Here is a 27075-nt window from a genome sequence, read left to right as displayed (position 1 = left end):
ATGTATGTATCCTTCTCAGTTCTGTTAGTAATCCCGTCAACCTATCCTCAAACTCACTTGACCTATAACCCGCCGATGCCGGCAGTTCAGTTGGGTGGGTATACAGAGGTGGGGGTCGGGTGGGGGCGGTAGCCTACACTGTTACTGGCGCTGCAGGAGACCCTACTGCAGCAGGAGGGGTCCCTATCACAACAGGTACATAGCTTGGATTAGTGTACCCTTCTGTGGGATATGTTGTCAAGGGATATAATCCCCTACCCTCTAATGGTGCCCCGCCTTCTCCTTCTCCCTTTCTGTACTTCCCATCTTTCTGTCTCTGCACCTCCACTCCATTCCCTTGCTCTTCTGCGTCTTCAAACATACGCCAAAGATTGAGAATTTAATTTCTCTTCTGTAGCTGCTTCCCTTTATATTTTGCTACTATAAATGTTCCAAAATGCTCTTGTTGTGTGAGCCCTGTCTTGGCCGTGGGCAGGGCATCCCCCCTCCTCCGATCCACTGCTTATGATATTTCTCCAGCATGGGGTCTGGCATGGATTCACATGCTCATGAATATTCCCCGTCGTCAGGCTGGGAATCCTCGGTAAAGAAAAAACCAGTATCAGTTTCGTTTCTGATCTGTCTTTCGTAGTAATAACCAATCACTGGTCTCTGCGTCATACTGACCACAGCCAATGACTGCCCTCTACCTAAGCACCGCCTCTGGCAGCCATCTTCAGATTTTTACCGCACGTTCATGTGTTGGGATCCTCGTGCTATTGCTCTCGAGCGTTAGTGCTTTTTTTTCGCGCTTTTTACAAAAAACTTCGATTCTTTCGGTCAAAAGAGCCTCAAGCTCCACCGATTCTACATCCGATCAACGGGGACCCGTGTCGGATTCATCTGTGCCCCTCAAGGGTGAAGATTTCGTCGAGCTACACTTCGGAGGACTCCAAAAGCTTCTCAGGCCCGGTCTCGGAGATGGCCCAGGAGAAGGGAAGCTCGACGCCCGGAAAGCTGTTCAGGGTCTGCCCTGGATGCCAGCTGCAGAACGTCTTCAAGGAGGACGAACACTCTTTCTGCCTTTACTGCCTTCATGAGGACAAGACGCACGTGGAGAAGGACTGTGCGTTTTGCGGCAACATGTCGGAACGGACCATGAAGGACCGCCATCAACGTCTCGCCAACTGGCTGGAGGGTAAGAGCCCGTCTGGCGGGAAGAAGAAGAAATCCGAGCGGTCTTCTAAGACCTTTGAGGGCGCCCCGGCGACGGGGGCCCAACATAAGGCCAAGCACTGCGAGTCCGCTGGCACCGGGAGCGCCGAACGGTCGGGCTCTACGGGCGCCAGGCAGGGCGCACCCTCCCCGGCACCATCAACCACGAGCCAACGCTCTGGGTCGGGTAAGAGGAAGGCCGAGCACCCGGCGAAGCTCCTGGAGAGGCCCCGGTCGAGCTCTAAGGCAGAGGAGGAGCGTGGCAGTGCCCCCTCCCTCAAGGATAAGGCGGTGAGCGCACCTAAGGTGGTGAAGGCCTTGATCCATCCGACCAAGCCCTCTATCGAAACGGTCGCGGCGGCCCTGGCTCAGCCTGTGGTGGCTGCACCAGTGGTGGCGACCTCAGGGCCCAGAATCTCCCTGCCTCCTCGGAGGGAGTCTTCCTTTGTGCCCATCGATAGGACCCCCGTGAAACCCCCCGTGGGGAAGAAGAAGGGGGGGCAGGGCGTCGTCGTAGAGTCGGCCTCAACCTCAGAAGAGGAGCTGATCGAGGTCTTAAGCCACGGCCTAGGCGTGGAAGAAGGCCAGCCCGTCGGAATGGACCCCGACGCAGGTGACGACGACGACATCGTCGAGGATACCGACGGGGCCCCTGCTCGCCCGTCGGATTCCCCTCTGCCAGCGCCGCAAGACAACTCGGCGGCCATTTTGTTGGCCATACAGTCCTTATGCTCCGAGATAAGGACGAGGCTACCGTTACCGACGGAGGAACCTCTCCCGTCGGGGGATCCAGAACCGGGACCTTCTGGTGTTCCCCCTACCAAGAAAAGAAGGATCCATCCACCACCTCCTTTTCAACCGTCGCGCCCCTTCCAGCCCTCCTCCCCGTCCACCCGAGGGGATGATACGGGGACTGACACGGCAGCGACGGGTACGGACGACGAGGCATACGACGAGGATTTTCCGTCGTCCCCTCCCACCAGGGCCTCTCCGCCCGACGAGATCGGATCTTTCCACTCCATGATCTCCAGGGCTTCCGAGCTTTTCCAACTCTGCCCTGAGGAGAAGAAAAAGGAAGGCTTCCTTTATCAGCGGCGCGAGGCCAAGAGGAAGACGGTCCTCGCAGTGCCTCTGTTGGACGACATTTGGGATGAGGGCCTTTCCCTCCTCAAGAACCCTTCCACGACGCCAGCTAGAAGAGACCGGTACGAGAAAAAGTACCGGGTCCCGGACACGGCCCCCCTATGCCTCCGGGCGCAGCCTACCCCGGACTCCGTCGTCTCCGCGGCAGCCAGGAAGAAAGCGGGGGGGGGTGCGGCCTCCACATCGACTTCCCCGCCGGACGGCGAGGGAAAGAAATTGGATACTATGGGGCGTAGAGTCATCTCGTCGGCAGCGACGACGATTAAAGCGGCCAACGCCTTGGCTATCGTGGCCCGCTACGACAGGGAGCTCTGGTACAAGATGGCTCCCCTGCTGGATTTTCTGCCGGACGACAAGAGGGCGGAGGCCCTTGAGATCCTGCAGGAAGGTGAGGTGGCCTCGGACCACGCCATCACCGTGGCGACGGACATCGCCGACACTGGGTTCCGCCAGCTGGGCAACGGCGTTTGCCTTCGACGTCGTGGATGGCTCAAAGCTACGGACTTCCGGCAGGACGTCCAGACCAGAGTCCTGGACATGCCCTTCGACGGGAACAACCTGTTTGGGAAGACAGTGGACGATTCCCTTCAGGCCATCAAGGCGGATACGGAGACGGCCCGGGCCCTTGGAGTCCTGCAACGACGGACGCCCTTTCGGAGCGGCGGAGGCAAGGGCGCCTCCAAAGGTTCCGGCGGCGGTTTTGCTTCCTACCGTCAAGCGGCCCGCTCGTCGTCGCAAGAGGCCTACAGAGGACGAGGCAAGTCTAGCGGACCCCGCCGTCGTCGCCAAGGAGGTCAGGGCGGCAAGGCCGCGTCCAAGCAGGATTGAACCGGCCGTGGGGTCGGGCCCCCACCGAAGCACCCCGGTGGGAGGCCGGCTGGCGGGCTTCGTCAGCGTGTGGGAGTCCATCTCCACCGACCGTTGGGTGCTGGACGCCCTGGCCCGGGGCCACGCGCTCGAGTTTCAAAGAAGGTGCCCGCGCGTCCCCCCCGTGGCCAGGAAAGAACTTCACGTCCCTCAACTTCTCCTGGAGGTAAAGGCGATGCTCAGAAAGGGCGCCATCGAACTCGTCCCAAAGAGGCTTCGGGGCTCCGGAGTCTACTCGAGATACTTCCTCGTGAAGAAGAAGACGGGAGGATGGCGCCCCATCCTAGACCTGCGACGTCTGAACAAGTTCATCAAGGCGCAGAAGTTCCGGATGGTCACCCTCCAGCACGTCCTGGGTCAGCTGGAGGAAGGAGACTTCCTATCGTCGTTGGATTTGGAGGATGCCTACTTCCACATTCCCATCCTAAAGGGGCACCGCAAATTCCTCAGATTCGTGGTCCAAGGGCGTCATTACCAGTTCAAAGCCCTTCCCTTCGGACTACGGTCGGCACCCAGGGTATTCACCAAGTGCCTTGCACCGGTGGCGGCGCAGCTGCGCCGCGAGGGGATTCACGTCTACCCCTACCTGGACGACTGGCTCATCCGCGCCAAGACGAGGGAGCTCGCCGTGGTCCACACGGCAAGGACCGTCCAACTCCTCACGGACCTGGGATTCTCCGTGAACTACGCCAAATCCCACCTGGTGCCCGCGCAAGTCGCACTGTTTCTGGGAGCTAGGCTCGACACAGTGTCCCTTCTGGCCTCCCCGTCGGAGGAGAGGACCAGGACCATCTTGGGCAAGGTGCAACGGATGTTGGTGGCCGACGCGGCCAAAGTGAGGTCCATCAAGTCCCTCCTCGGGATGATGTCTTCCTGCATCTACCTCATTCCCATGTGCAGGCTCCGGATGCGCCCGTTGCAAGAATTCCTGGATGCGCGCTGGATCCAGACGACGGGCAGCTTCGAGGAAAGGATCAAGCTCGACGAGAGTTTCCGACGAGCGATACGGTGGTGGGGCACCTGCGCGCATCTGACGGCGGGCATGGACTTGCAGACCCCTGCCCACCAGGAGACTGTGACCACGGATGCCTCCCTGGAAGGGTGGGGAGCGCACACCGAAAATCTGCACGCAAGGGGACTCTGGCTCCCGACGGAGAAGTCCCTACATATCAACGTCCTGGAGCTCCGTGCAGTGTTTTGGGCCCTCAGGTCCTTCCTTCCGTCCCTCAAGGGCAAGGTGGTGAGGATCTTCACCGACAACACCACCACCATGTTTTACATCAGGAAACAGGGCGGAACCAGGTCCCCGGCGCTGTCCAAGGAGGCGCAGGACCTGTGGCATTGGGCCGTCGCCCAAGGGATTTTTCTGGTGCCGTTTCATCTGGCAGGGATAAAAAACACCATCGCCGACTCACTCAGCAGGGAGCTGCGCTCGTGCCACGAGTGGGAGCTACGGCAGGATCTGGTGGATCGCCTCTTCCGACGGTGGGGCACACCCCAGATCGACCTGTTCGCGACGGCGACGAACACCAAGTGCCGGAGGTTCGCCAGCAGGTTTCCCCAGACGAGGAGCATGGGCGATGCTTTCTCGTTCCCCTGGGAGGGCCTGTTCCTCTACGCGTTCCCTCCCTTGCCTCTGCTAATCCGGCTCATCAACCAGCTCAAGAGGTCACGGTGCAGGATGATCCTCATCGCACCTGCGTGGCCGAGGCAGATATGGTTCCCGGACCTTCTGGACTTGTCAGCGTCCCCGCCGATCAAGCTGCCGGCGGACGCGGATCTACTCTCCAGGGAAGGAGGCGCCATCCTCCACCACGACCCGAAGTCGCTGAACTTGCAGGCCTGGCTCCTGCAGCGCTAGAGTTTGGAGGATACGACATACCGGCCGATTGCAGAGAGGTTCTTGCAAAGGCCAGGGCGTCCTCGACTCTTAAATGCTACGGACACAAGTGGAAGAGGTTCTCTGTCTGGTGCCACGCACAGAAGATTAACCCTCTACGGATTACGGCTCCCCAAGTACTGCCGTACCTGCTGACGCTGGCCAAAGCTGGTCTGGCACACGCGTCCATCAAGATTCATCTTGCTGCGATCTCCCGATACACCAGAACCACGGGCCGGACGTCCTTGTGGTCTCATCGTCTGGTGAAAGAGTTCATGAAGGGACTGTTCAGATCGTTCCCGCCGGTGAAGGCTCCGGCCCCGGCGTGGGAGCTCAACGTGGTGCTGACCAAGCTCATGGGACCTCCGTTCGAGCCTCTGCACTCGGCCCCGTTGAAGTTTCTATCGTGGAAAACAGCTTTTCTTGTGGCCATCACCTCCGCACGACGAGTGGGAGAGATCCAGGCCCTTTCCTGCAAGGCCCCGTACTTGACTTTCCACGACACGAGGGTAGTGCTCAGGACGCACCCCTCCTTCATGCCCAAGGTACCGTCGGACTTCCATCTCAACGAACCCTTGGTGTTACCTGTGTTCTTCCCGTCGCCTTCGTCGCCGGCTGAGAGGACTTTGCACTCGCTGGATGTAGCTAGAGCGCTGAAGTTCTACGTGGACCGCACGAAGGGTTTTCGGAAGACGTCACAACTCTTTGTGAACTTTGGACCTGTCAATCAGGGGAAGGCTCTCTCGAAGGCTTCCATCTCCAGATGGCTCTCCGGCTGTATCATGTGCTGTCACCGGTTGTCAAACCGACCGCTGCCTGGCCGTCCGAGAGCCCATTCCACCAGAGCGATCGCAGCTACCACGGCGTTCCTATCTGGTGTGCCCCTGCTGGACATATGCAGGGCTGCTACGTGGAGGTCGACGCACACCTTCACGAAATTCTACTGCGTCGACCGGGATTCCAGGGAGGAGTCCAGGGTCGGCCAAGCAGTGCTGCGCAACCTGTTCGCCTGAGGTGAGCCTGGTGAGGAGGTAAGATGCTTAATGTTGAGTTTATGTGATGCTTAATGTTGAGCCTTTGCCACCTCCCGTGGTTGTGCATGTGTGTACTGCTATGTATTCTTTATTCATGAGCATGTGAATCCATGCCAGACCCCATGCTGGAGAAGGAACAAGTTACTTACCTGTAACTGTTGTTCTCCAGCATGGGTCTGGCATGGATTCACATGCGAACCCTCCCGCCTACCCCTCTGCGGCTCTTCACTTGGTCGTACTGCCACTTCACGTGCTTCCAAATCTGAAGATGGCTGCCAGAGGCGGTGCTTAGGTAGAGGGCAGTCATTGGCTGTGGTCAGTATGACGCAGAGACCAGTGATTGGTTATTACTACGAAAGACAGATCAGAAACGAAACTGATACTGGTTTTTTCTTTACCGAGGATTCCCAGCCTGACAACGGGGAATATTCATGAGCATGTGAATCCATGCCAGACCCATGCTGGAGAACAACAGTTACAGGTAAGTAACTTGTTCCTTCACCACCCTGTCAGGAGTGGCAGGGCCTTATACATGTGCTCTATTGGTGTTCCTCCACCCATACTAGTGATGTCTATCTCTTACTGACCCTGCAAAGTCCCTCTGACGCGCTGCGCATGCTGCCGCTTGCTTGTGACAACGAAAATAACAAAAACCAACCACCACCCTTCTTCTCACCCTTGCATGCGCACTCACACTGCTCCACAAAATCATCTAACGCCCCATCACACAGTGACGCACACAATTACTGCCCCTTCTAAGGCCTATTTTTCATTCCACAATAGATTAAAACAATATGTTAAACTACCAACCACTACTTGTACCAGGCCTACTCTTTATGCAAGACCACTACTTTTTATTCCCATATACCTCCTTTAAATACTATACTGCCTTGTGGTAGCACCGTCCCTCCCCTTCCGAGGAGGGGCTCCCTGCCTTACCTTTGCCTTACCTTATAATACTTTACCTATACACTCCATCCTGGGGTAGCTCTCATAGCCAGAGAATCTCTGTCCATCAAAGTCCTCCCTGGAAGGTAACACGGTAACACAGACTCTATCGCTATCGTTCCTGTCAAGTTACAAGTTGCCATGGTGACGGTGTGTTCCTCCTCACGTACGTTGATCACCAGGAAGCATTCTCAGAGCTGTTCACCGTAACGTACGGAGACGTACACACAGACTGCTTAAAACACGCCTTCTTTCCGTAGCCGGTGCTTCTGATTGAAGTTTTGGCCGCTTTGTCTTCCTAGTGTTTGTGAACCTCGATTTAGTATTCTGACCCTGCCTCAGTTCCGTTTTGTTTTTGTAATTCCTCTTTTCCTTGTTTAGCCCCTTCTGCTCCACGTATCCTATCCTGTATTTAGTTTCCTTCTCTTGCTGCTGGAACTCCCGCTGACAGGACTCGGAACTCTACCAGATATTCTTTGCCTCCTGCTGTTACCCTGAACTGCCCGCACGTTACCTGATCTCGGACAGCACAACAGACTTCTTTTTCCTTACGTTTGCACCCTGAACTGCCCGCATGTTACCGGATCTCGGACAGCACAACAGACTTCTTTTTCCTTACGTTTGCGCCCAATACTGCCCGCACGTTACCAGGACCCGGATTGTATTAAGGAATTTTCTTTTGCCTCTCATTTTCTGCTTTTGGACCAGATGCATTTTGCTTACAAACTCTTGTGGGTATGCTCTATTGGCACCAGGAATAGAGGCGCTTTGCTGCCAGGTGTTACCCTTAGGCGTCCTCGTGCCGGCAGGGTAGGACTTCACTGGGCTCATCTGGAATTAGGTGTACTCGTGCCGTCGGGAATAGATTCTGGGAAGGTTGCCAACATCACGAACTGTCTGCCTACAGAAACACCCATCTACTACGGACAAGAGTATCCTTTCTTCATTCAGGTATTGTGAAAGCTGGTTCTGTCATTTTTCTTTGTCCGGTACAGTCTCTTGTTATTGTTGGCAACATTTATATCGTTAGTTGCTTTCTTTAGATCCTGTACAGAGACTGGGGATTTTGGGAACCATTAACACCTCCCAGATTATACCATTCTTCGGAATATCTCAAGGTGGGTTCCTTTCAGAAAAAAGAGGGGGAGGGTTCAGCCTATGCATCAAAGGTTTTTGACCTATGTATTTTCTCCTGTTTCTACAGCTGAAGAATCCTGGGCGTGCCTCCTCTTCCGACTGCTGGATCTTTCTGTCTGTCTAGTTGAACAGCAGAGAGGTACAACGGTAGGAAGAATTACTCGGCTACTGCTACAGCTTCTTAGATTTTGTCCCTCACCCCGTGGTACGCTTCCCGTGAAGTTGGTTATGACACACGGCGGTCGCGTTACAGAAAAACGTTCTGTAGCAGATCATTAGCAGGGCAGCCACGTGGGCCACTCCCTCTGCCTTTTGCAAGCACTACTGTTTGGATGCCGGCTCCAGGTCAGACGTGGCATTCAGGCAGGCAATATTAAGGAACTTGTTTTCTTAAGTAGGGTCACCTCTCCACAATGGGGCTACATTCAGTTGTAATTGCCCTTACAGTATGGAGGAAAGGGGACGGGACGTACTCTTACTCCATAGTCCCCTTTCCTCTATACGTCCCACCATCCTCCCCCCTAATAATAAAACTGATCTCATTAGGCAATGGTAATATTGTTGACGCGTCTGTGGGGACTGACTAATAGTCGTACACCTACGTAGCTCATGGAGACCACTAATATTTTGCGTGTTGTCCTGAAGCCACCAGTCACGGAGTTACATTGGCTATGACTCAGTGGGGTTTTAACAACTGTCTGAACTGTACAGTGAATGTAGACTAGGAACACCATATAATTTCTAGTGCTGTTGATAATCCTATTGTTTTATCTTTTTCAGAATCCCCGTCTTCTTGATGATGTCAGTTTTCATCCATGTGTTCGTTTCAAGCGCTGGGAGTCAGAGCGTATCTTGTCCTTCATCCCACCTGATGGGAACTTTCGACTCCTGTCCTATCATGTTAGTGCTCAGAAGTAAGTGGTCAGTCTGTGGGTGCGTAATTTCCAGTCCTTCTGCTGGGAGAAGGGTAACCCTTGCTTTGCAGCAGAAGGACTTTATTTAGTGTTTGTTTTGTAATGGGATATGATGTCTGAAATGTGAAATAAACACTAGACATCAGCCCAGGGCATGTCTGCGATGAGACGCCCATTTAACACCAGCTGGAAAAGAAACTATCCATGAAAATTATTAATCCTGTTTAGTTTATTCAAGCTACAAATACATTTGTGATTATTTAATGCTCAGTGCTGTATTTATCCACAAATGTTCAATATTAGTTGCACAATCAATCAGTGTCTTAAACTTAATCCACATTACCTTTCTTAAGGTAATGAGTGCATAGCAGCATTTCTGTGTATTAGTTTGATAGGTGAACAACCTGCCCTTTTACAGCAGACCCACAACCATCGCCAACTATCCTCCATTCTATGAAGGACCATTTCAGCAACACTAAGAAATGGGGGATGGTTCTGAGCAACATAAAGTACATGGTGCAAAGAATCAAGAGCTGCCATCCTGCAGACTTTGATGCCCCTTTGGGAATTCCCGTGCGGCTTTGCTCACTTGCTCGTACAGATCTCGGGAGTTAATGAAAAACTCAGACAGAGAAAGTTTGCAGTAGACTACAGATGCCTCCAAAAGTGCCGGCAGCTCTTGCTCCATGAACAGAGCAGTTGCCAGGCAAGCAGGAGTGAGTAAAACATCTGCCCTGCACAATATTGAATTTGGTGAAGCAAAAAGACATGCTCCTGAAGCTTCCTGCAGACCAATAACCTGTATGAAATGCAAGATGGCTGAGCAGCCATTCAAAACCCTTGTTCGCCTTTTAAAAATTGCATTGAGTGTCAGTCGTCTTGTCCAATTGTCAACTTGTCTTGCCTCTCTCTGTCTAGTCTGCTTGGACCCTGCCATGTGTCCTTCCCTAGTGTTTTCCCCTTCCCTCTCCCTTCCTCTTCTCTCCTTTCCCTACCTACTCTATGGTGCTCTCTGTCTCTCCTATCTTCTCTAACTGCTTCTCTATTGACTATCCTGCTCTCCTCACTAAATCTGGTAGGAAGAAGTTTAAAAAGGACATCCTGGTCTACAACCTATGCCTCCCTATCGCTGACACCTATACCAGTGCCTCCTCCAGGCAAACTTTCACTGACATCCTCTTTCTCGTTCCCTCTCCAGACCTATGGACTCTACATATGGTCTCTGTGCTCTCCCTTCTCTTCCTCTCCCACTAATGGTGGCACCCGGTGGGAGGCCCTCCTGACCTCCTTCCAACCCTCAAAGTTCATCATTAATTAATGTTTATGTGAATGGTACCGTCTTGGTCCAAAGCCCTCAGGGGCTCTATATGATCACTACGACTCCCAACATTTTGACAGCCGAAAATGGCGACTTTTTTTTGTTTTCGTTTTTTGAAACCCACTTTACATCACATACATATGTGGAGGGGAACCCCCCTCAGCCCCAACCATACTACTATTATATCCCATACCCCCCCACATATATATGTGGTATAAGGGGGTCGAAACAAAAATAAAAAAAGTCAGAATTTCGGGAGTCGGAATTCTGAGGGCAACATTTTGGGCCATTACCCCCTCAGGCCAACCTTTTCCTCTTCGATAGACGCTTCCTGCGCCTCAATTTCCTTTCTTCTCCTGCTGTCCCCTCTCCTCCTCCATGGCTTCCCCACCTCCCCCTGCTGCCTCCTCCTTGACTACCTTGCCCTCTCTTCTTTCCTTTTCTGCCCCCCCTCGGACTTCTTATACACCTCCAGTGGCGGGTACTTTGTACACCTCCCGGAAGTCTTTCAAGGACAGAAACCTTCTCCTCGATGTCCTTGGTCTCACTGAGACATGGTTCACGGCCAGCTCTGTCACGAGCTTTGACATCCTCCTCCCTGACTTCTAAATGATCCTCTCCACGCCAAGGTCCAACCGCTCCGGAGGGGGTGTAGCCCTGATCTTCCCCAAGTGGATTCCTGCCTCTGTCATTCTCACGCAAGCCTACTCCGCTTTCGAATGTCTCGTCTGCAGGCTCTCTCTCCTAGCCATTCCCTTACCGTTGCTACTATCTATCGGCCACCTTGGTCAGATTCCTCTTTCCTCTCTGAGTTGGCGGACCTCTCCTCTTCCCTTCTGGTCTCGACCAATCAGCTCCTCCTTCTTGGAGACTTCAACATCACCTGGATGCTTCCTGTCCTTCCTCTGGACTCTTTTGCAACCTTTGCGACTCTCTCTCTCTCTCTCTCCTCCCCTCTGACCCGACTCACTCTGCAGGGCACACTCTGTATGTTATGATCTCCTCAGACCTTCCCCTTTTCTATCCCTCTCACCACTCCTCTCTCCTGGAGTGATCACTTTCTCCTTTCCTCCCAGCTCACCCTCTCTATCCCTCAGGCCAAGCCAACTCCAGCACTGCCATCCACCTTCTAAGTCATCTGACCCATGAAGCGTGTGTCAGTTGAGACTTTTGCTGCCATTTTCTCAACCCCTCTCCCCCTTTGGCTGACTCGCACCCTGACACAGACCTTTCCATGCTCCACTCTGCTTTGTCTGATATTCTCAATGTTCTTGACCCTGTCATGAAGATCCGCCTGAAGCCCAAAGCCAAGTGCAACTCCTTGTATGACTCGGACCTCTTCACCCTCAAACGCAAGTGCAGGGTGGCTGAGAGAAAATGGCGTGCTTTTGGTACATCCTCTGACAAACTGGCCCGCCACCTGCTTCAAAGGCAATACCTCTGTCCTGTCCAAGAAGAGAGCTCACATCCAAGCCCACGTCTTTGCGCATCTAACAACTTGGCTGAACTCTTGAATATCTGCAAGGAACTTGCCAATCCTGCCGCAGTCTCTACCTCTCCTGTCCCTTCCCAGGCCCTCTGTACGGCACTGGCTTCTCATTTCATCTCTAAAACTCGGGACATCCTGTCCTCTCTCTCCTCCTCTCCCCTTCCTCCCTCTACTCCCTGCTCTTCTTCTGGCCCTTTTTCAGCCACCTCTCCTCCCTCCTTCTCTTCCTTTCAACTGTTCTCCCCCTGATGAGGTTTCTAGACAAGTCCGATCTATGAAAGTCTCATCCAAACAGGTTCATCGCTGCTCCTCCAAAACCATCAAGGACCACATTGACTCCCTGGCTCCTGCTCTGGATGACTTCTGCAACCACTCCTTCACCACTGGAATCTTCCCTTTCCCCCCTGAAGCACTCCCATGTGAACCCTTTTCTTAAGAAACCTTCTGCCGACCCTTCCTGCCTGGCTAACTATCGCCCAATCTCCATCACTCCTTTCCTGGGCAAACTCCTGGAAAAGCTGGCCATCTCCCAGCTCAATCTTCACACTGAATCTGTTGGTTGTCTCCATGATCATCAGTCTGGCTTCAGAGCTGCCAGAAGCACGGAAACTGCTCTCCTGAACATATGTGAAGACTGGCTCTCCAACCTTGATTCCAACACCCCTGTGTCCTCATCTTACTTGATCTCTCTTCTGCCTTTGACACGGTCAACCATGCCATCCTGCTCAACCGTCTCCGTGATAACCTGGGTATCACCAGTCAGGCCCTGGGGTGGCTGACTTCTTTCCTCTCTGATCGACCCTCCCAGGTTTAACTTGGGTCCTTTCAACTCCTCTATCTCGATCTCTACCTGTGGTGTTCCCCAGGGGTCCAACCTCTCTCCCTGACTGTTCAACCAATACCTGCCACTTCTTGCCCATGCATTGCAGCGCTCTGCCCCAACTTCCAGTGCTATGCGGATGAAACTCAGCTCATTTTCAGGCTATCTTCAGCCACCTCCTCTCCCCCTCTCATCTCTGACTGTCTGTCTACCATCCAGGAATGGTGTGCCGCCAATGATCTCTGCCTTAATGCCAGTAAGACTGAGATTCTCCTCATCGGTAAACCCGCTCCCTCCTTTCCTGTCAGTTTCTGGCCGGCCTCTCTTGGCCCTCTTCCTGCTCCCACCTTTGAGGCTAAAAACCTTGAGGTCATCTTCGACTTCACACTCTCCTTCTCTCCTCACATCTCCAACGTCTCTAAGAAGTCACACTATCAGCTGCACCTCCTCAGAGGTATTCTTCCTTTCCTCTCCTTCCCCCAGAAGCTCACTGTCTCCAGAGCTCTGGTTCTCTCTAAGCTGGACTATTGCAACAGCCTCTTTCTAAATCTGCCTGCTTCTACTCTCCGCCCTCTGCAACTCATCCAGAACGGGACTTTGGGACTTGTCTTGAGCCCAGGGATGGTATCTCCCCAGGACTGAAAACTCTGCACTGGCTCCAAGTGGCTGCAAGGATTAAGTTCAAAACCCTCTGCATTGTCCACAAGGCCTTCGGGGGCCTGGGGCTCAATACCTTTAACTCTCTTCCTAAATATCTTCCCTCTTGTGCTCTTCGCTCATCCGCCTCCAACTCCCTCAGGGTCAGTCGCTTCTCCAAGCAACGAGTTGGTTGTAGATCTTTTTTCGGCTGGGGCCTCCCTCTGGAACAGCCTCCCTGCCCCCCTGAAATTTGAGGAGAATCCTCTCCGATTCCGGAAGCACCTCAAAACCTTTCTCTTTGCTTATGCTTTCTCTCCTCCTCTCCCCTGCTGAATTTCCTAGCTGAAACTGAAACTGCACTGGTTACCTGGCCATCCTGTGATCTCGGGCCCAGGTCCCCTCCCCCGCCAGTCGCACACCTGCACTGCCTTCCTTGCAACCCCCGCACTTGGGGACCGTTTTCTGTATCCTGACAGTCCCACCACCAGCACTTGACACCTGATGTCTGCACTTACCCTTGCACTTGCCACCAACTGGCCGTACTTTAACTTATTGTTTATTTATTCTATTATCCCATGTACTGCACTATCACCGCCCCCTTACGCCCTGCACTTTCCCTCTTCCCCCTTCCCATGCACTTGCGTGATCTGAATGACACCTGGCCTAGTAGGCTCGGTGTCTTTGTCTTCCCTCTGTTCCCCCTCCGTTGCCTCGTCGCGCCTTGAAAGGTGGTCAGTCAAAATCTCAAAAAAAAAATCTCGAAAAAAAAGTCGAATTACTCCTTTTTTAATTATATATTTATTTTGGGGTCCGGGATTTTAAAAAACATGGGTGAAAAAAAATAATAAAAAAAGGGGGGTTGGGAGGGAACGAACCCCCCCCATTTCGAATAAAAAACAGCATTAAAAAAAGTGACTTTTTTTTTTCGACCTTTTTTTGTTCGAGATTTTGACATTCGAGATTTTATTTTTCGATTTTATCACTATAAACCGCCTTGAAACACTTGTGTATAGGCGCGTTATAAATGCCATATCATATCATCAATTGGTGAGTTCTGGTGAGCCCATTGAACACAGCCAATCCAATTCCCTCACCAATTTGGTATCTGAGGTTCAGACCCTAACAGAGAATCTTGCAGGGAGAAGGATGGCAGATATATATTGCGCAATCCTATCGGGAGAGATGGCAGGATAGTACATGATGAGCGTGTTGAGCATGTGAAGGATATTTTCACTGTGGATACGTTACCAGAGGATGAGTGGGTGAAAGCTTGTGAGGTTGATGGAGTGTACCAGGCAGTGAAACGCAATGTTGTAGAGCAGTGTAAAAATAAAGACCGTTTGGACGGATGTGATCCCTCTGTTGTGAGGAAGTTCAAACGCATCAAGGATGAGCTTTACGTTCAGAAAGGTATTGTGTTTTGGTTCCAGAGGGCATGAGGTCCTTTGTAATTGAGTTAGGACACAAAGGACACAACTGTCACTTTCCCCAGGCAAACTTAATTCCAAGTGGCCAGAGGTTGGTGTGTTACGTGATGTCTCTACAGGTAGTATTTTTGGAAGGGATATTTTTGAGAGAGGACTTTCTTTCCTCGCTTATTAGCAGCAATGGACCCCAATTCACGTCAAGAGAGTTTGAGGAGTGGTTGAAGTCATTAGGGGTTGGACATAAAACAACAGCTTTATACCATCCTCCGAGCAATGGTTTAGTTGAAGTTTTCAACCAAATCATCATGGATGGTGACAGAATGGTCGTCGCTAACAATGAAAACTGGGGAGATGTTTTACTGCAGATAGTTTTTAGTTTTTCAGTATCACATTACAACACATCCCATGAGTGGGGTCTCCCCATTTGAACTGTTCAGGCGACGTAAATCTAGCACTTTGTTGACTCTTGGGTGGCTAAAAAGGTCATGTTTGGTTCAGTTAGACTCTGAGAAGACCAGAGAACGCATAGCCAGACAAGTGGAGCTATCCAAGGAGAGGTATGGTGTAAGGAAGGGGTGTGTTCGCAGAGAGTTTGAGTGTGGTGCCAGACTGAAGATTTAGCTTCCTAGGAAAGGAAGGAAGTGTGCCTTGAGTTTTCCGTGGTGGAGAAAGATTTTGGCAAATCTGTCAGAGTGTTTGGTGGGGAGATTTGGAACAAAGAGAGATTAGCCCTGCTAAAGTGATCAGGGTGAATCATGCTATGTTATTATTAATTCTAGTTCTTGTTGAGAGATTACGTTGCTTGCGTTTTTAGTTTACCAGGAAAAAAGTTGCATTAGCATGTTTTATTATTCCTATGACATTCCTGTGAGGAAAGGAGGTGTGTTATGATCCAATCACCCAGAGTGCAAGGCAATCAGTCTATTTTTCTTTTACCTTTCCCAATGTGGTCAGGCAAGTTTAGTGGATAGTGTGACATTCTGCAGATCCCTCACTAAAACCCTGCCTAAAGTCTTCTCCCAGATGGCCAGGGGAAGGCAGACGCTTCCTGTTCCCAACCCTGGGGGTGGTGTACTGTGGGAGGATCACCTGGGTGTAGACCGAGCCCAGGGGAATCCATGGTATGAGACACTGTATTTTTCTTCTAAACGGGAGATTCTTACCATTGTGCCAAAAGAGGTTATGGCTTATTGTCATTTGAAGGTCTGTCAACCTTCTATTAAATCTAAGGTTGTGAACCCTAAGGTTGTAACATCAAAGCACACTATAGCAAAAGAAAGAGCTTTTTGGTATTTAAAAATAAATTCTCCCGCATTTCCAAGGGTGCACTACAAAGGATTGTGGAAATGTCTTCTCCAAACCACCCTCCTCTATAAAAGTTCTAATCCACAGCCCCTCTGTTAAAAATGTTAAGAGAATGAATAAAGAAGTGGAAAAACCTAACTTTGGTAAAACAAACTCCATGTCTCAGAATCCTAGAGGGACTTAGACGAGGAAGAGGACTGAAGAGGCATGTAGATGTAGTGGCCAGGCAATTAAGCCTAATAGCCATGGCTGGTGTCAGGCAATTGAAACTGATGGTTCACACCTAAAGCCAATTGTCAAACCTGTGAGTCCTAAAAGGCCCCAGCAGGAAAGCAGAGGAGGAAGAAGTGGGAGCAGGAGTTGGAAGGCTGGCAGTTGTAGTAGCAGAGGAGGAGCACACGGCTGGCAATTCATGAGCAAGTGGGAGCACAGAAGGGACACCGGAACGTGGCGACAGATTTCACCTTCAAGTTCTGAGAGGGTCCTGTGTTTCCAAAACCTGTATTGCAGGGGCTGTGCAGAGGAAGACGTGCTGAAAGTGAAGTTTTCCCCATGTGAGCAGAGTTGCTGTGATTGCAGAACCAAGAGCGTGCAGGAGCCCAAAGCCAGAAGCAGAAGGCAAGCTGAGGATGTTGGGAGTGGAAGAGACTCCCAACTAAGGTGGCCAGACCGGAGACGCCTGTGCTGGAGAAGGGTGTGGGTCCCAAGAGCGCCCGTAGTAGAAGCATTAGTCGAGGAATTCAGGGAAGCAGAGCAACCCGCAACTCCAGTGTTACTGGAGCCGGTGAGTGAAGCACAGTGTTCAGATTCACTCAGCAAGCCCTGCCGGTAACTGCAACCAGCTCCAAAGAGGCTTGCATATAGTTAAAAGTGAGCAGAAGTTGTTAGTTATTCTTAAAATGACTGTTGACAATGGAAATGTATCCTTCGTGCTTATTCTGAAAGCTGCAGTCTTCGCTTGAGTAGTAAAAGCCATTACATCCATTGTTGAACTCTTCTGTTGTCACTACACCATGTCCCCCTGTTGACAGCCCAAACCACTACAGCCTCGACATATTCCGTGTCCTCTCTTCTTCTGCCTTGACATCCACCATCAGCCAGTGTATCACCTGCACTGCACCTGATGGGAATAACACATAGTTATGTTGTTTGTCTTCTGTATCTTTGTGACTTGATTTGTAACACAAGTCTAATGCCTTGACTAAATTATGCACTTCTCCTCCCACCTTTTTGTCAATACCTGTCCAGATAATCTTGAATTATCAGCTTCTTGTAACAATTGTTGTATAACTATGTAAAAGCGTCCAGATACCTCAGTGTTTGGCACGCTATATGAGCAAATAAACTAAACTATTACGGAGCGGTCGCATGTCCTTACTTGTGCAGATCGTATGCTTACTGTATCCGTTCCGAAAACCTGACATTAACTTCTTACAAGAGTTACAAGAGTTAGAAGTGAAAACTGCATCAAAGGAAGGTCACGTGTGACCAATTGCGTTTCCTGATGGAAGTCAGAAGTTGCCTTAATGATACTAAATAGAAATATAATTACATCAAAGTTTAAAAATCTAACTTAAAGAGGAGTCACGTGTTCCTAATTATGTTTTCACTTTGAAGACTGAACCTTTTATTATCCAGAATTTACATTTTTTATTTGAAGAAGTTACTAAACTGAAGAGAACAAGCACTACCCAAGCCAAGAGGCAAAACCCTTTTATAGTGAAACAAGCCTTGTTAAAACCCATCCACCAAATCTATGAAGTTGTCAACAGTCCAGTGGCCTCAGATATAATTGTGGCATTGTTACCTGAAGCTGGAGGAGTGGCACTATGTGTGAGCAATCTGGGGCAGGGGAGTTGGGTGCTTGAAAGGAATTTACAGAAGTTAACCTGTAATGTTGGAAGACTGCTGAAGCTGTGCCAAGGCAAGTTAACTTTAGTCAGACAATAGAAGTTCGGGATCCATACTGTTTAGCAAACTAAGTCAAAAAGCTTAAGCCCCTACTGTAACCACCAAAGAATCTAGAGGATTCGACCTTCAAAGCATAGAGGAAATTGTAATTCCACCTAATGAAATGCGCCTGATATCCACACTTGCTTAACCGTTGGGTACATATATTAGGTTGGCTTCAAAGTCAGGATTTGCCTAGAGATATGTATTAGATGGTATGGCAGGCGTCCTCAACCCTGACTTTAGGGGTGACATTAAAATACTAGTGCACAATCATGGGAATAACCTCTATACAGTAAAGGAGGGGGAGAAATTAGCCCAAGGAATCCTGGAAAAAAACGTGTTCTCTGTTTTCCAAGAAGTAGAAGAGTTAACTTGAAATGGGGAGGAGTTTGGGGATTTTTGGAGAAGCCGACATCCTCAGGGTGGATATCCGCCAAGAGTGGGCACAGGCTGCCGTATCCGTGCCTGATCTGGCCTTCGCCCAAAGGAATGTCCAAGCCCTTACAGAGGCCTTTGGCAGGGTGATTCCAGAGGATAACGGGTGCAGCCAAGACCCCCTTCTTCTTTATAAAGAAGGGATTGTTATACCGGGGTGATTTGACAAGATGGCATGCCCCGAGCGCAGTTCCCCAAACCCATCATAGAATCAGCTCACCAGGGAGTGGGTAGATCTCAGTAGGGTAATAACCACATTCTACTTACCTAGGGTTTTTGCTGATGTTAAACACTATGTATTAACCTATGACATTTGTCAAAAGACAGCAACAATCCTGTCCGAGAGCCCCCTTAGCCCCCTTACCAATTATCGAGGTCCCTTTCTCTAGAATAGTAATGGACATCGTCGGACCGCTGGTGCAGGCACACTGTGTGCGACTTACACAACGCTTATCTGCTTGGTATTAGGTAACCCACCTTTTGGTATAGGTCTGTACTACACCAGTTAGTAGTGTGACTGAACAGCCATGCCTATCTCTAGAGGGATAAATGTGAGCTGTAGAGCAGCACAAATGAAATCCGTAAATACAAGTAACACTTCCACTCAAGGCTTCAGTTATAGTTATTTATTTAATTAACATCAATTTTTAAATAAGAATTCTTTAAAAGGCAATTTGTTGTAACAATGTAAATAGACTTTAAAATTACTTTTCAGAATCAACACAAGTTAGTGGATAATCTTTGGATATGCTTCTTACACACTTCCTACACCCTGAGGTGACTTCATTCACAAGGACAGTAATGGCATTTATATATTACACTAGTAACATTTGCGGGTGCTGAAGTTGTAGAAAGGAAAGGATTAGGGAAGTAAAAAGGTTAGAACAGTTTCTCTGTAAATATGAGGACAACTAAATCCTGCAATGAATTCTAGATGAGGCTTTTCCAGCAGTACCAGTGCACAACAGGCTACCACCTAAAGGGCTAAACAATATCAAAGGCAATGGAGTTAGAAGAGTCTTCAGGGAGCCAGGACAGCTTAAGTAATTTGGGACATCCACCTGCTTCATCCAACCCAGGACCTCATTCCAAAACGCCTTAACCCGGGAGCATCCCCACCACATATGCCAGTAGTTGGCCCCCTCCCCACAATGGTGCCAACACAGACGGCTCGTGGATTGAAACATCTTTGACAACCTGTGAGGGTCATATTGCCATCTGTGGAGAAGCTTGATGGCTTGCAATTTATGCTGGGCCACGATTGACACCTGCGAGGCCCCTTTACATATCTTCATCCACAATTCAGGGTCTAGCTCGAAGTTCAAATCCCGTTCCCACCTATGTCTCGGCTTAATAGTGGACCCCTTCCCGGCGTCCATCAATGCTTTATACATGGCTGAGATCAGACCCTTGGTGTCTATCATTGTATCAAGCAATTTCTCTAAAGGGGTGAGGTCTCTCTGCACCTTCTCTTTCCATACGTTTCTCATAAGAATGCCCTTGAGTTGGAGGAAGGGAAAGACGGGCAATGGTTGTATTCCAAGTGCCTCTACCAATTCAGTGATCGTGAGGAAAACACCCCCCTTCCAGAGTTGACCCACTCTCTCGAGGCCCGCCTCAAACCAAGATTGGAACCGCTCATGATTGGGGATCTCTTCACAAACTGCCGGATCCCATATATGGCTCAGAGGAGAAGGCCATGTGGTGATTCCCCACATATCTACCCCCTCCCTCCAGATCTCCCATATCGTGCCCAATATAGGGTGACTTCGGAGTTTTTGAAGTAATTTATCTCTCAGAACCCATAGCCATTCGGAGACGGTGGTCGGAGCTAAATTGTAATTGTTGAGGTGTATCCACTGTAACTCATTCTGCCCTCTCAAGTGGGAAACCAAGATTCTTAGCTGTATGGCTTGATAGTATCTTTTAAGATCGCGGAGACCCACCCTCCTTTCTCTTTGGGTAAAGTAAGGACTTTATAGGCTATCCTTGCCTTTTTCCCGTGCCACAGGAATCTCAAAATGGGCCTTTTAACTTCTCCAAAGAATACTTCTGGGAGTTTCAGCGGGAGCATTTGAAATGTATAAAGAAATCTCGGGAGGCACACCCATTTTTAAGTACTTTAAGTCTCCTGATCAACTTCTACCACTTATCTAGATCAGCATGAAAGCAAGCGAGAAGGTGGGGAAAATTAGTGTCATATAGGTTCTCCAATTCTCGTGTAAGATTTATCCCTAGGTAACGAAGGGTGGGACCCCCAGTCACAAGGCCTAGTGCGGAGAGTTTAATGGCATTCTCCGGAGTGGGTTCATGTAATGGGAACAGGATGGACTTGGACCTATTAATTTTGAAGCCTGAGAGTTTCCTGTAACATTCCATCAATTGTATGGCTCATGGTATCGATGTTAAAGGTTTCTTTATTTGTAGTAGAATGTTGTCGGCATAAAGGGCCACATTATATTCCTTCCCATTTACCTGATGTGCCTCAATTCGATGGTCCACTCGGGGTATCTGGGTGAGAGGTTCTAGGGAGAGAGCAAACAATATCGCTGACAGAGGGCATCCCTGTCTCATACCTCTTTCCAAGGCAAACCACCTGAAATATTTGGAGTTATCCATGGCCAATGCCCTAGGGGACATATAGACTGCCTTGACTCCCTTTCTGAAAGCAGGGCACAGCCCAGGACCGCCTCTAGGAAGCCCCACTCAACCCTGTCAAACGCCTTTTCTGCGTCAACCGTCAGGAGTGCCGGGTCCCCCGTCATCTTCTTTGACTCGTGAATTAAGTGTAGTATCTTGGGTGTTGTGTTGGCGTCCTGTCTCCCTAAAATGAATCCGACTTGATCGGAATGTATTAGTCGGGGCATATGGATCTCCTGCCTAGCTGCCAGTATACATTTTCGCATCAATATTGAGCAACGAAATTGGGCGGTATGACCCGCATTGTTTGGGGTATCTGCCTTCTTTGGGGATCACTGTGATCAGAGCCTGTGAGAAGGAGTCGGGGGCAACACCTGTCTGCAGGATGTCATTAAATAATTCAACCATAAAGGGGAGGAGAGACGAAATGAAGGTCTTATAAAATCCTGCCGTCTATCCGTCATTACCCAATGCCTTCCCTAGCTAAATCCTCTTTATCACTTTCTCAATATCTTAGCTGTGATTGACACATCCATTGCATCCATTTCATTACGGGAGAGTCTCGGCATGTCCACCCCTCCGCAAGTATTGTTCTGTTTCTGTTCTCCCCTGGACCACTTCAGACTTATATAATTGTTCGTAAAACTTTGCAAACGCTTCTGGGATCTCTTTCGTCTCTGTCATTCAGGGATCACGTCCCCCATCTACAGCAGCGACCCTCCTCTCTGCACATTGCCCTTGCAATCTAGCGGCTAGCCGTGCGTCTGCTTTATCCCCCTTCTCATAGTGCTTTTGTCTGAGAAACTGGAGTTTTCAGACAATTAGCCCTTCTTATAAGAGCCAGAGCTCTTCTCTTTTCTGCATGGCTTCCGCAACCCTATCCGACTCTCCCTAGTGGAGTTCTGCATGGCAATATCTAGTTGCGCGATCTCCCTCCTTAATTTACTCTCTATTGGAGCCCTTTCTCTCTTTTTGTTAGCCCCCTCCTTGATCAGGATTCCCTGCTACGTTGCTTTCCCCGCCTCCCACACTATTCTCTTCGATACCTCTCTCGTGTCATTTATTTTAAAGTATTCCTTTATTTCGAGGGGATTGGGTCCTCCGACGTATTCCATATCTATGACAGTAATCACCACAGCTGTGCTGCTTCGGAAACTTTTTCGGCGTCTGCGTCCTGCGTCGATGACGTCGATGCGCCGCCGTCGAGGACCTCCTCCGACGTCCGACGTCATCCGATGTGATAAGTAGGACGCACGACGCCAGTAGCCTCAGTTCCGTTTTTTCCGCGAACGTGTTGCTTCGTGTTTCTCGGTTCTAGCCTCGACTCTTTGGAGTTCTGTTCTTTCTGGTTCTTCGAGCCTGTTCGTTTGTGAATATTCCTTCGCAGCGATGTCTTCCGCTTCGTCTTCAACCCCGCGTCCGGGCTTCAAGAAGTGCGGGGTGTGTGGGTCCAAGATGTCGGTGACTGACTCGCACGACGCCTGCCTCTGGTGCCTCGGGGAGGCCCACGACACGGATGACTGTGTCGACTGCCTGTCGCTCACTTCCAAGGCCTTACGCGAACGTAAGAAGAAATTGTCGGTAGGTCGGGTGTCCAAGCCCCGGAAGTCGAAGTCGGCAGGGCTTTCGACGGATGATTCGAGGGGTGACTCTCCGCGTCATCGTCGGAGGTCTCGTCGGTCTTCTTCTAGGAGTCGGTCTCGCCACTCCTCTGCCTCTTCGAGGCGTTCTCGGAAGCGCCGTCACCGGTCGCCTTCCAGGTCCTCTTCCGAGGGCTCTGCCCGGCACGTCGGTTATCCCACCAGCCGTGCGACGCCGGAGGAATGGGCTTCCTTCGGGAAGAAAATGTTGGCGATTCTTGAGTCGCAGGGTACTCAACCGTCCGCGCCCCCGAGTGGGGTCGGCCGTGTGAGGTCGAGAGACGCCGCTCGCAAGAGTGGTCGGCACGAGTCACGGGAGAGGTCCCGTTCGGACAAGGAGGCTCGTTCTCGCCGTACCCGTTCCAGGTCCCGGTCCTCGACGCGATCGAGACCGTGTGCACCTGTGATGTCTTCGAGGAAGACATCGACGTCTGAGGCGTCGAGGGCGTCGACAGGCTTTCTCGAGGCTCCGGCTCCGAGGAAGTCGTCGAAGCCGTCGACGTTCAGGTCGTCGAGGGACACGCTCGGGGCTCCGGCTTCGAGGGCTGTGTCGACGCCGCCGATATTGGAGGCGCTGCATCTGACGTCGACGCCGATTTCCTCGACGTCGACGCCGATCCTCTCGGCGCCGTTGCCGGTTTTCTCGACGGCGGCGCCGATTCGCTCGACGCCATCGACGCCTTTCGTGTCGGAGGTGCCCCGTGTCTCGGGTGTACCCCCTAGGAAGGCTCTGGCTAAGAGCAGGCACTCTCAGGTGCCTTTCCACCACTTGGATTATATTTCGGAGGCGGATGAGGATTCGGTTGGCCTGGTTCCTGGTCAGGTGCCGGATGACATTGTCTCGGGCCTTGGTCAATTTGACGAATTGAGGCAGTCGCTGCATGATGCTAGTGGTCTGGACACCTCTCCGGAGGTGGAATTTGGTCGGCCTGAGCCTGGCTCCCATGCCGATTCCTCATACCGGCGCCTTATGGCTAGGGTGTCTGAGTATCTGGGATGGTCTGCTCCCCCAGGGGAGTTTGTGCAGGATGATCTGACGGACATCCTTGATGTTGGTCCCCCGTCTGACCCGGTTCTGCCATTCCATATGGCTTTACAGCGTAGGGTGGCGGCGGCTTGGACTGCTCCGGAGAGTCTCCCGGCAGTGGGCAGATCCTTGTCACGGAAATACCGTCCAGCCAGTGGCGACCCCTGCTACTTGACCAGGCACCCCACTCCGGAAAGTTTGGTGGTGCAGGCGGCCACGGCCCCGGCAAAGCAGGCGTCGTACCCTACCATCCCTCCTGATAGGGACGACAAACGTTTTGATGGCTGGGCGAAGAAAGTGTTTTCTTCTGGTGGTATGGCGCTTCAGGCGGCCAACTCCATTTGTGCCTTGTCACGTTTCACGCACACTCTGTGGAACTGTGTTGCGTTAGCGGCTGAACATATTCCCGAAGGGGACGAACGGGTTGGTTTCCTTGCTTTGGTCCAGGATGGTAAGGATGCCATGTGTGAGTCCGTTCAGTCGGGTTTGGACTTAGCTGAATGCGTCAGTAGGTCCATGGCGGCGAGCACCGTGATACGCAGGTTTGCGTGGTTGCGGAAGTCGGGGTTTGCTCCTGATGTGCAGTCCCGGCTCCTCAACATGCCCTTTGATGGTGAACATCTTTTTGGCAGCAAGGCTGACGAGAGCCTTGAGAGGTTGCAGACCTCAAAAGCTGCAGCGAAGTCGTTGGGCGCTGCAGTTCGCCAACCTCCGCCCTTTCGTCCTAGGGGACAGCAGTGGAGGGGTGGCTCCTTTCGCTATTACTCGTCCTTTGGTAGAGCGAGAGGAGCTGGCAGTCAAAGGGGCCAACGCAGGGGTACCAGAGGTGGACGACAGGGTACCCGTGGTGCCAAGGCCGCTCGGGCAGTTGCCTCTTTGCCCTCAGGTAACGCCGCAGCCGCTCCTACTCAGTCATGAGGCCTTGTCCCATGGTTCGCCGGTTGGGGGAAGGCTGGCGCAGCATCTTGTAGAGTGGCGTGCCATTACTTCGGATGTGTGGGTTCTGGAGATCATAACCCACGGCTACTGTCTTCCCTTTCGGCACAGGCCTCGCGACAATCCACCGGGGAACCTCTCTTTGAAGTGTCCGGATCCGCTCCTTGCGCAGGAAATTCAAGCCCTGCTGGAGAAAGGCGCCATAGAACTGGTGCCTGTAGCGGAGAGGAACAAGGGATGGTATTCCCCTTATTTTTTGATTTCCAAGAAAGACGGGGGATTGAGACCCATCATGGACTTGCGCGGTTTGAACAAACTCCTCAGGAAGGACAAGTTCAAGATGGTTACTCTCTCTCAAGTCCTCCAGGCCCTTCAGCTTCAGGACTGGTTGGTGTCTCTCGACCTCAAGGATGCTTACTTCCATGTGCCGATCCATCCCAAGCACAAGAAGTACCTGAGGTTCGCGGTTGGCGACTCGCACTTTCAGTTTCGGGTCCTGCCGTTCGGTTTGACCTCCGCCCCGAGGGTTTTCACCAAGCTCATGGTGGTGGTGGCAGCGCATCTCAGGCAAGGGGGGATTCACGTCTACCCCTACCTGGACGATTGGTTGATCAGGGGGAGCTCTCCCGAGCAGGTCCTGGATCATCTGTCCGTCGCCTGCCACTCCCTTCACAGGCTGGGCTTCTCCCTCAATTTAAAGAAGTCCCATTTGACGCCAACGCAGAGGCTCCAGTACATCGGAGCAGTGCTCGACACTTCCCTGGGGCAGTGTTTTCCTCCCCAGGTGAGGGCTCTTCACATTCAGCAGATGGTGCGCAAGTTTCAGCATGCCCAGACGCTCCCAGCGTTCGAGTTCTTGAGGTTGCTCGGCCTCATGGCGTCCTGCATTCTTCTGGTGCCAGAGGCTCGCCTGCGAATGAGATCTTTGCAGTGGGCACTCAAGATGCAATGGTCGCAGTCCTCCGGCAGGATGTCGGACCCGATTCAGGTGCCGCCCTCGGTCGCCCGGGACCTTCTGTGGTGGGCCGTCGAAGGCAACTTGATGAAGGGGGCTCCGTTTTGGCTTCCCTGGCCGGAGGTGACGATCGTGTCAGATGCATCCCTCACGGGATGGGGAGCTCATGCCAACGGGCTGACAGTCAGCGGTCGTTGGTCTCTGTCGGAGTCCAGACTCCATATCAATCTGTTGGAGCTGAGGGCCGTCAGGCTAGCCCTGAGGGCTTTTCTGCCGACTGTGCGAGGGAAGAATGTCCTGATCCTGACGGACAACACAGTGGCCATGCACTACCTCAACAAAAAGGGGGGGGCAGGGTCACTTCCTCTGTGCAGGGAGGCGATGCAGCTCGAGTTCTGGGCCATCCAGCAGGAAGTTTCGATCTCGGCAGTTCATCTGGCCGGAGTCGAGAACGTGACGGCGGACGCTCTGAGCAGGCAGTGCACGATCTCTCACGAGTGGGAGTTGGCTCAGGAGATTCTCCTGGAGATCTTCGCCCTTTGGGGGACCCCTCAAGTGGATCTCTTTGCCTCCAGTGTCAACCGGAAGTGCGAAAGGTTTTGCTCGCGGGAATTTCCTCCAAAAGGAGCCTTAGGAGACGCGTTCGTGGTGGAGTGGTCGTTCCCGCTGCTGTACGCGTTTCCTCCGGTCCCCGTCATCCCGCAAGTGCTGCGGAGGTTACGGAAGTTCGGTTCCCGGATGATCCTCATTGCTCCGGCGTGGGCTCGGAGGACGTGGTACCCGGACCTTCTCGACTTGTCCATCTGCCCTCCACGTCGTCTTCCCTACCGAGACGATCTGCTCTCACGGGAGGGGGGTCAGGTTCTCCATCCAGAGGTCGGATCCCTCAACCTTCACGCTTGGCTTCTGAAAGGTTGAGGTATAAGGATTGGGACCTCCCTGAAGACGTGATGGAGGTGTTGCTTTCGGCCCGAAGGCCCGCAACTAAGTCTCTGTACCGTTGCCGTTGGCGTAAGTTCTGCGACTGGTGCAGAGTTCAGAATGTGGATCCTTTTGCATGTGACATCCCCATGGTTCTGTCCTTTTTGCTTTCTTTGGCCCACAGGGGCTTGCAAGTGGGTACCGTTAAGGGTTACCTGGCGGCGCTGTCCATCTTTAAGCGCTCATCTGAAGAATGTTCTTACTTTAAAATCCCTTTAATTTCACAGTTTCTGAAAGGGCTCACTAATGTGTTCCCTCCGTCGCCTTTCCTGGTGCCCGGTTGGGATTTGAACCTTGTTCTTAGGTTTCTTATGGGTGCTCCGTTTGAGCCGTTACATTCTTGCCCTTTGAGGCTGTTGACTTTGAAAACTGTGTTTTTAGTTGCGGTTACTTC

General features: G+C 51.6%; 1 protein-coding gene across 1 annotated transcript in view; it reads left to right on the top strand.

Moving 5' to 3' along the window:
• AP3M2 (adaptor related protein complex 3 subunit mu 2) overlaps positions 1-27075 on the top strand; it is a 236068-nt gene that overhangs the window by 168748 nt on the left and 40245 nt on the right. Inside the window, exon 6 of the mRNA XM_069617663.1 lies at positions 8983-9116. Coding sequence (XP_069473764.1) covers positions 8983-9116 — 134 coding nt within the window. The remainder of the gene's footprint in view (positions 1-8982; positions 9117-27075) is intronic.

This window comes from Ambystoma mexicanum, chromosome 10 (genome assembly GCF_040938575.1).
Source record: "Ambystoma mexicanum isolate Mex_15411 chromosome 10, UKY_AmexF1_1, whole genome shotgun sequence".
In the NCBI taxonomy this organism is placed as follows: domain Eukaryota; kingdom Metazoa; phylum Chordata; class Amphibia; order Caudata; family Ambystomatidae; genus Ambystoma; species Ambystoma mexicanum.
This window is presented reverse-complemented; position numbering and strand designations above follow the sequence as displayed.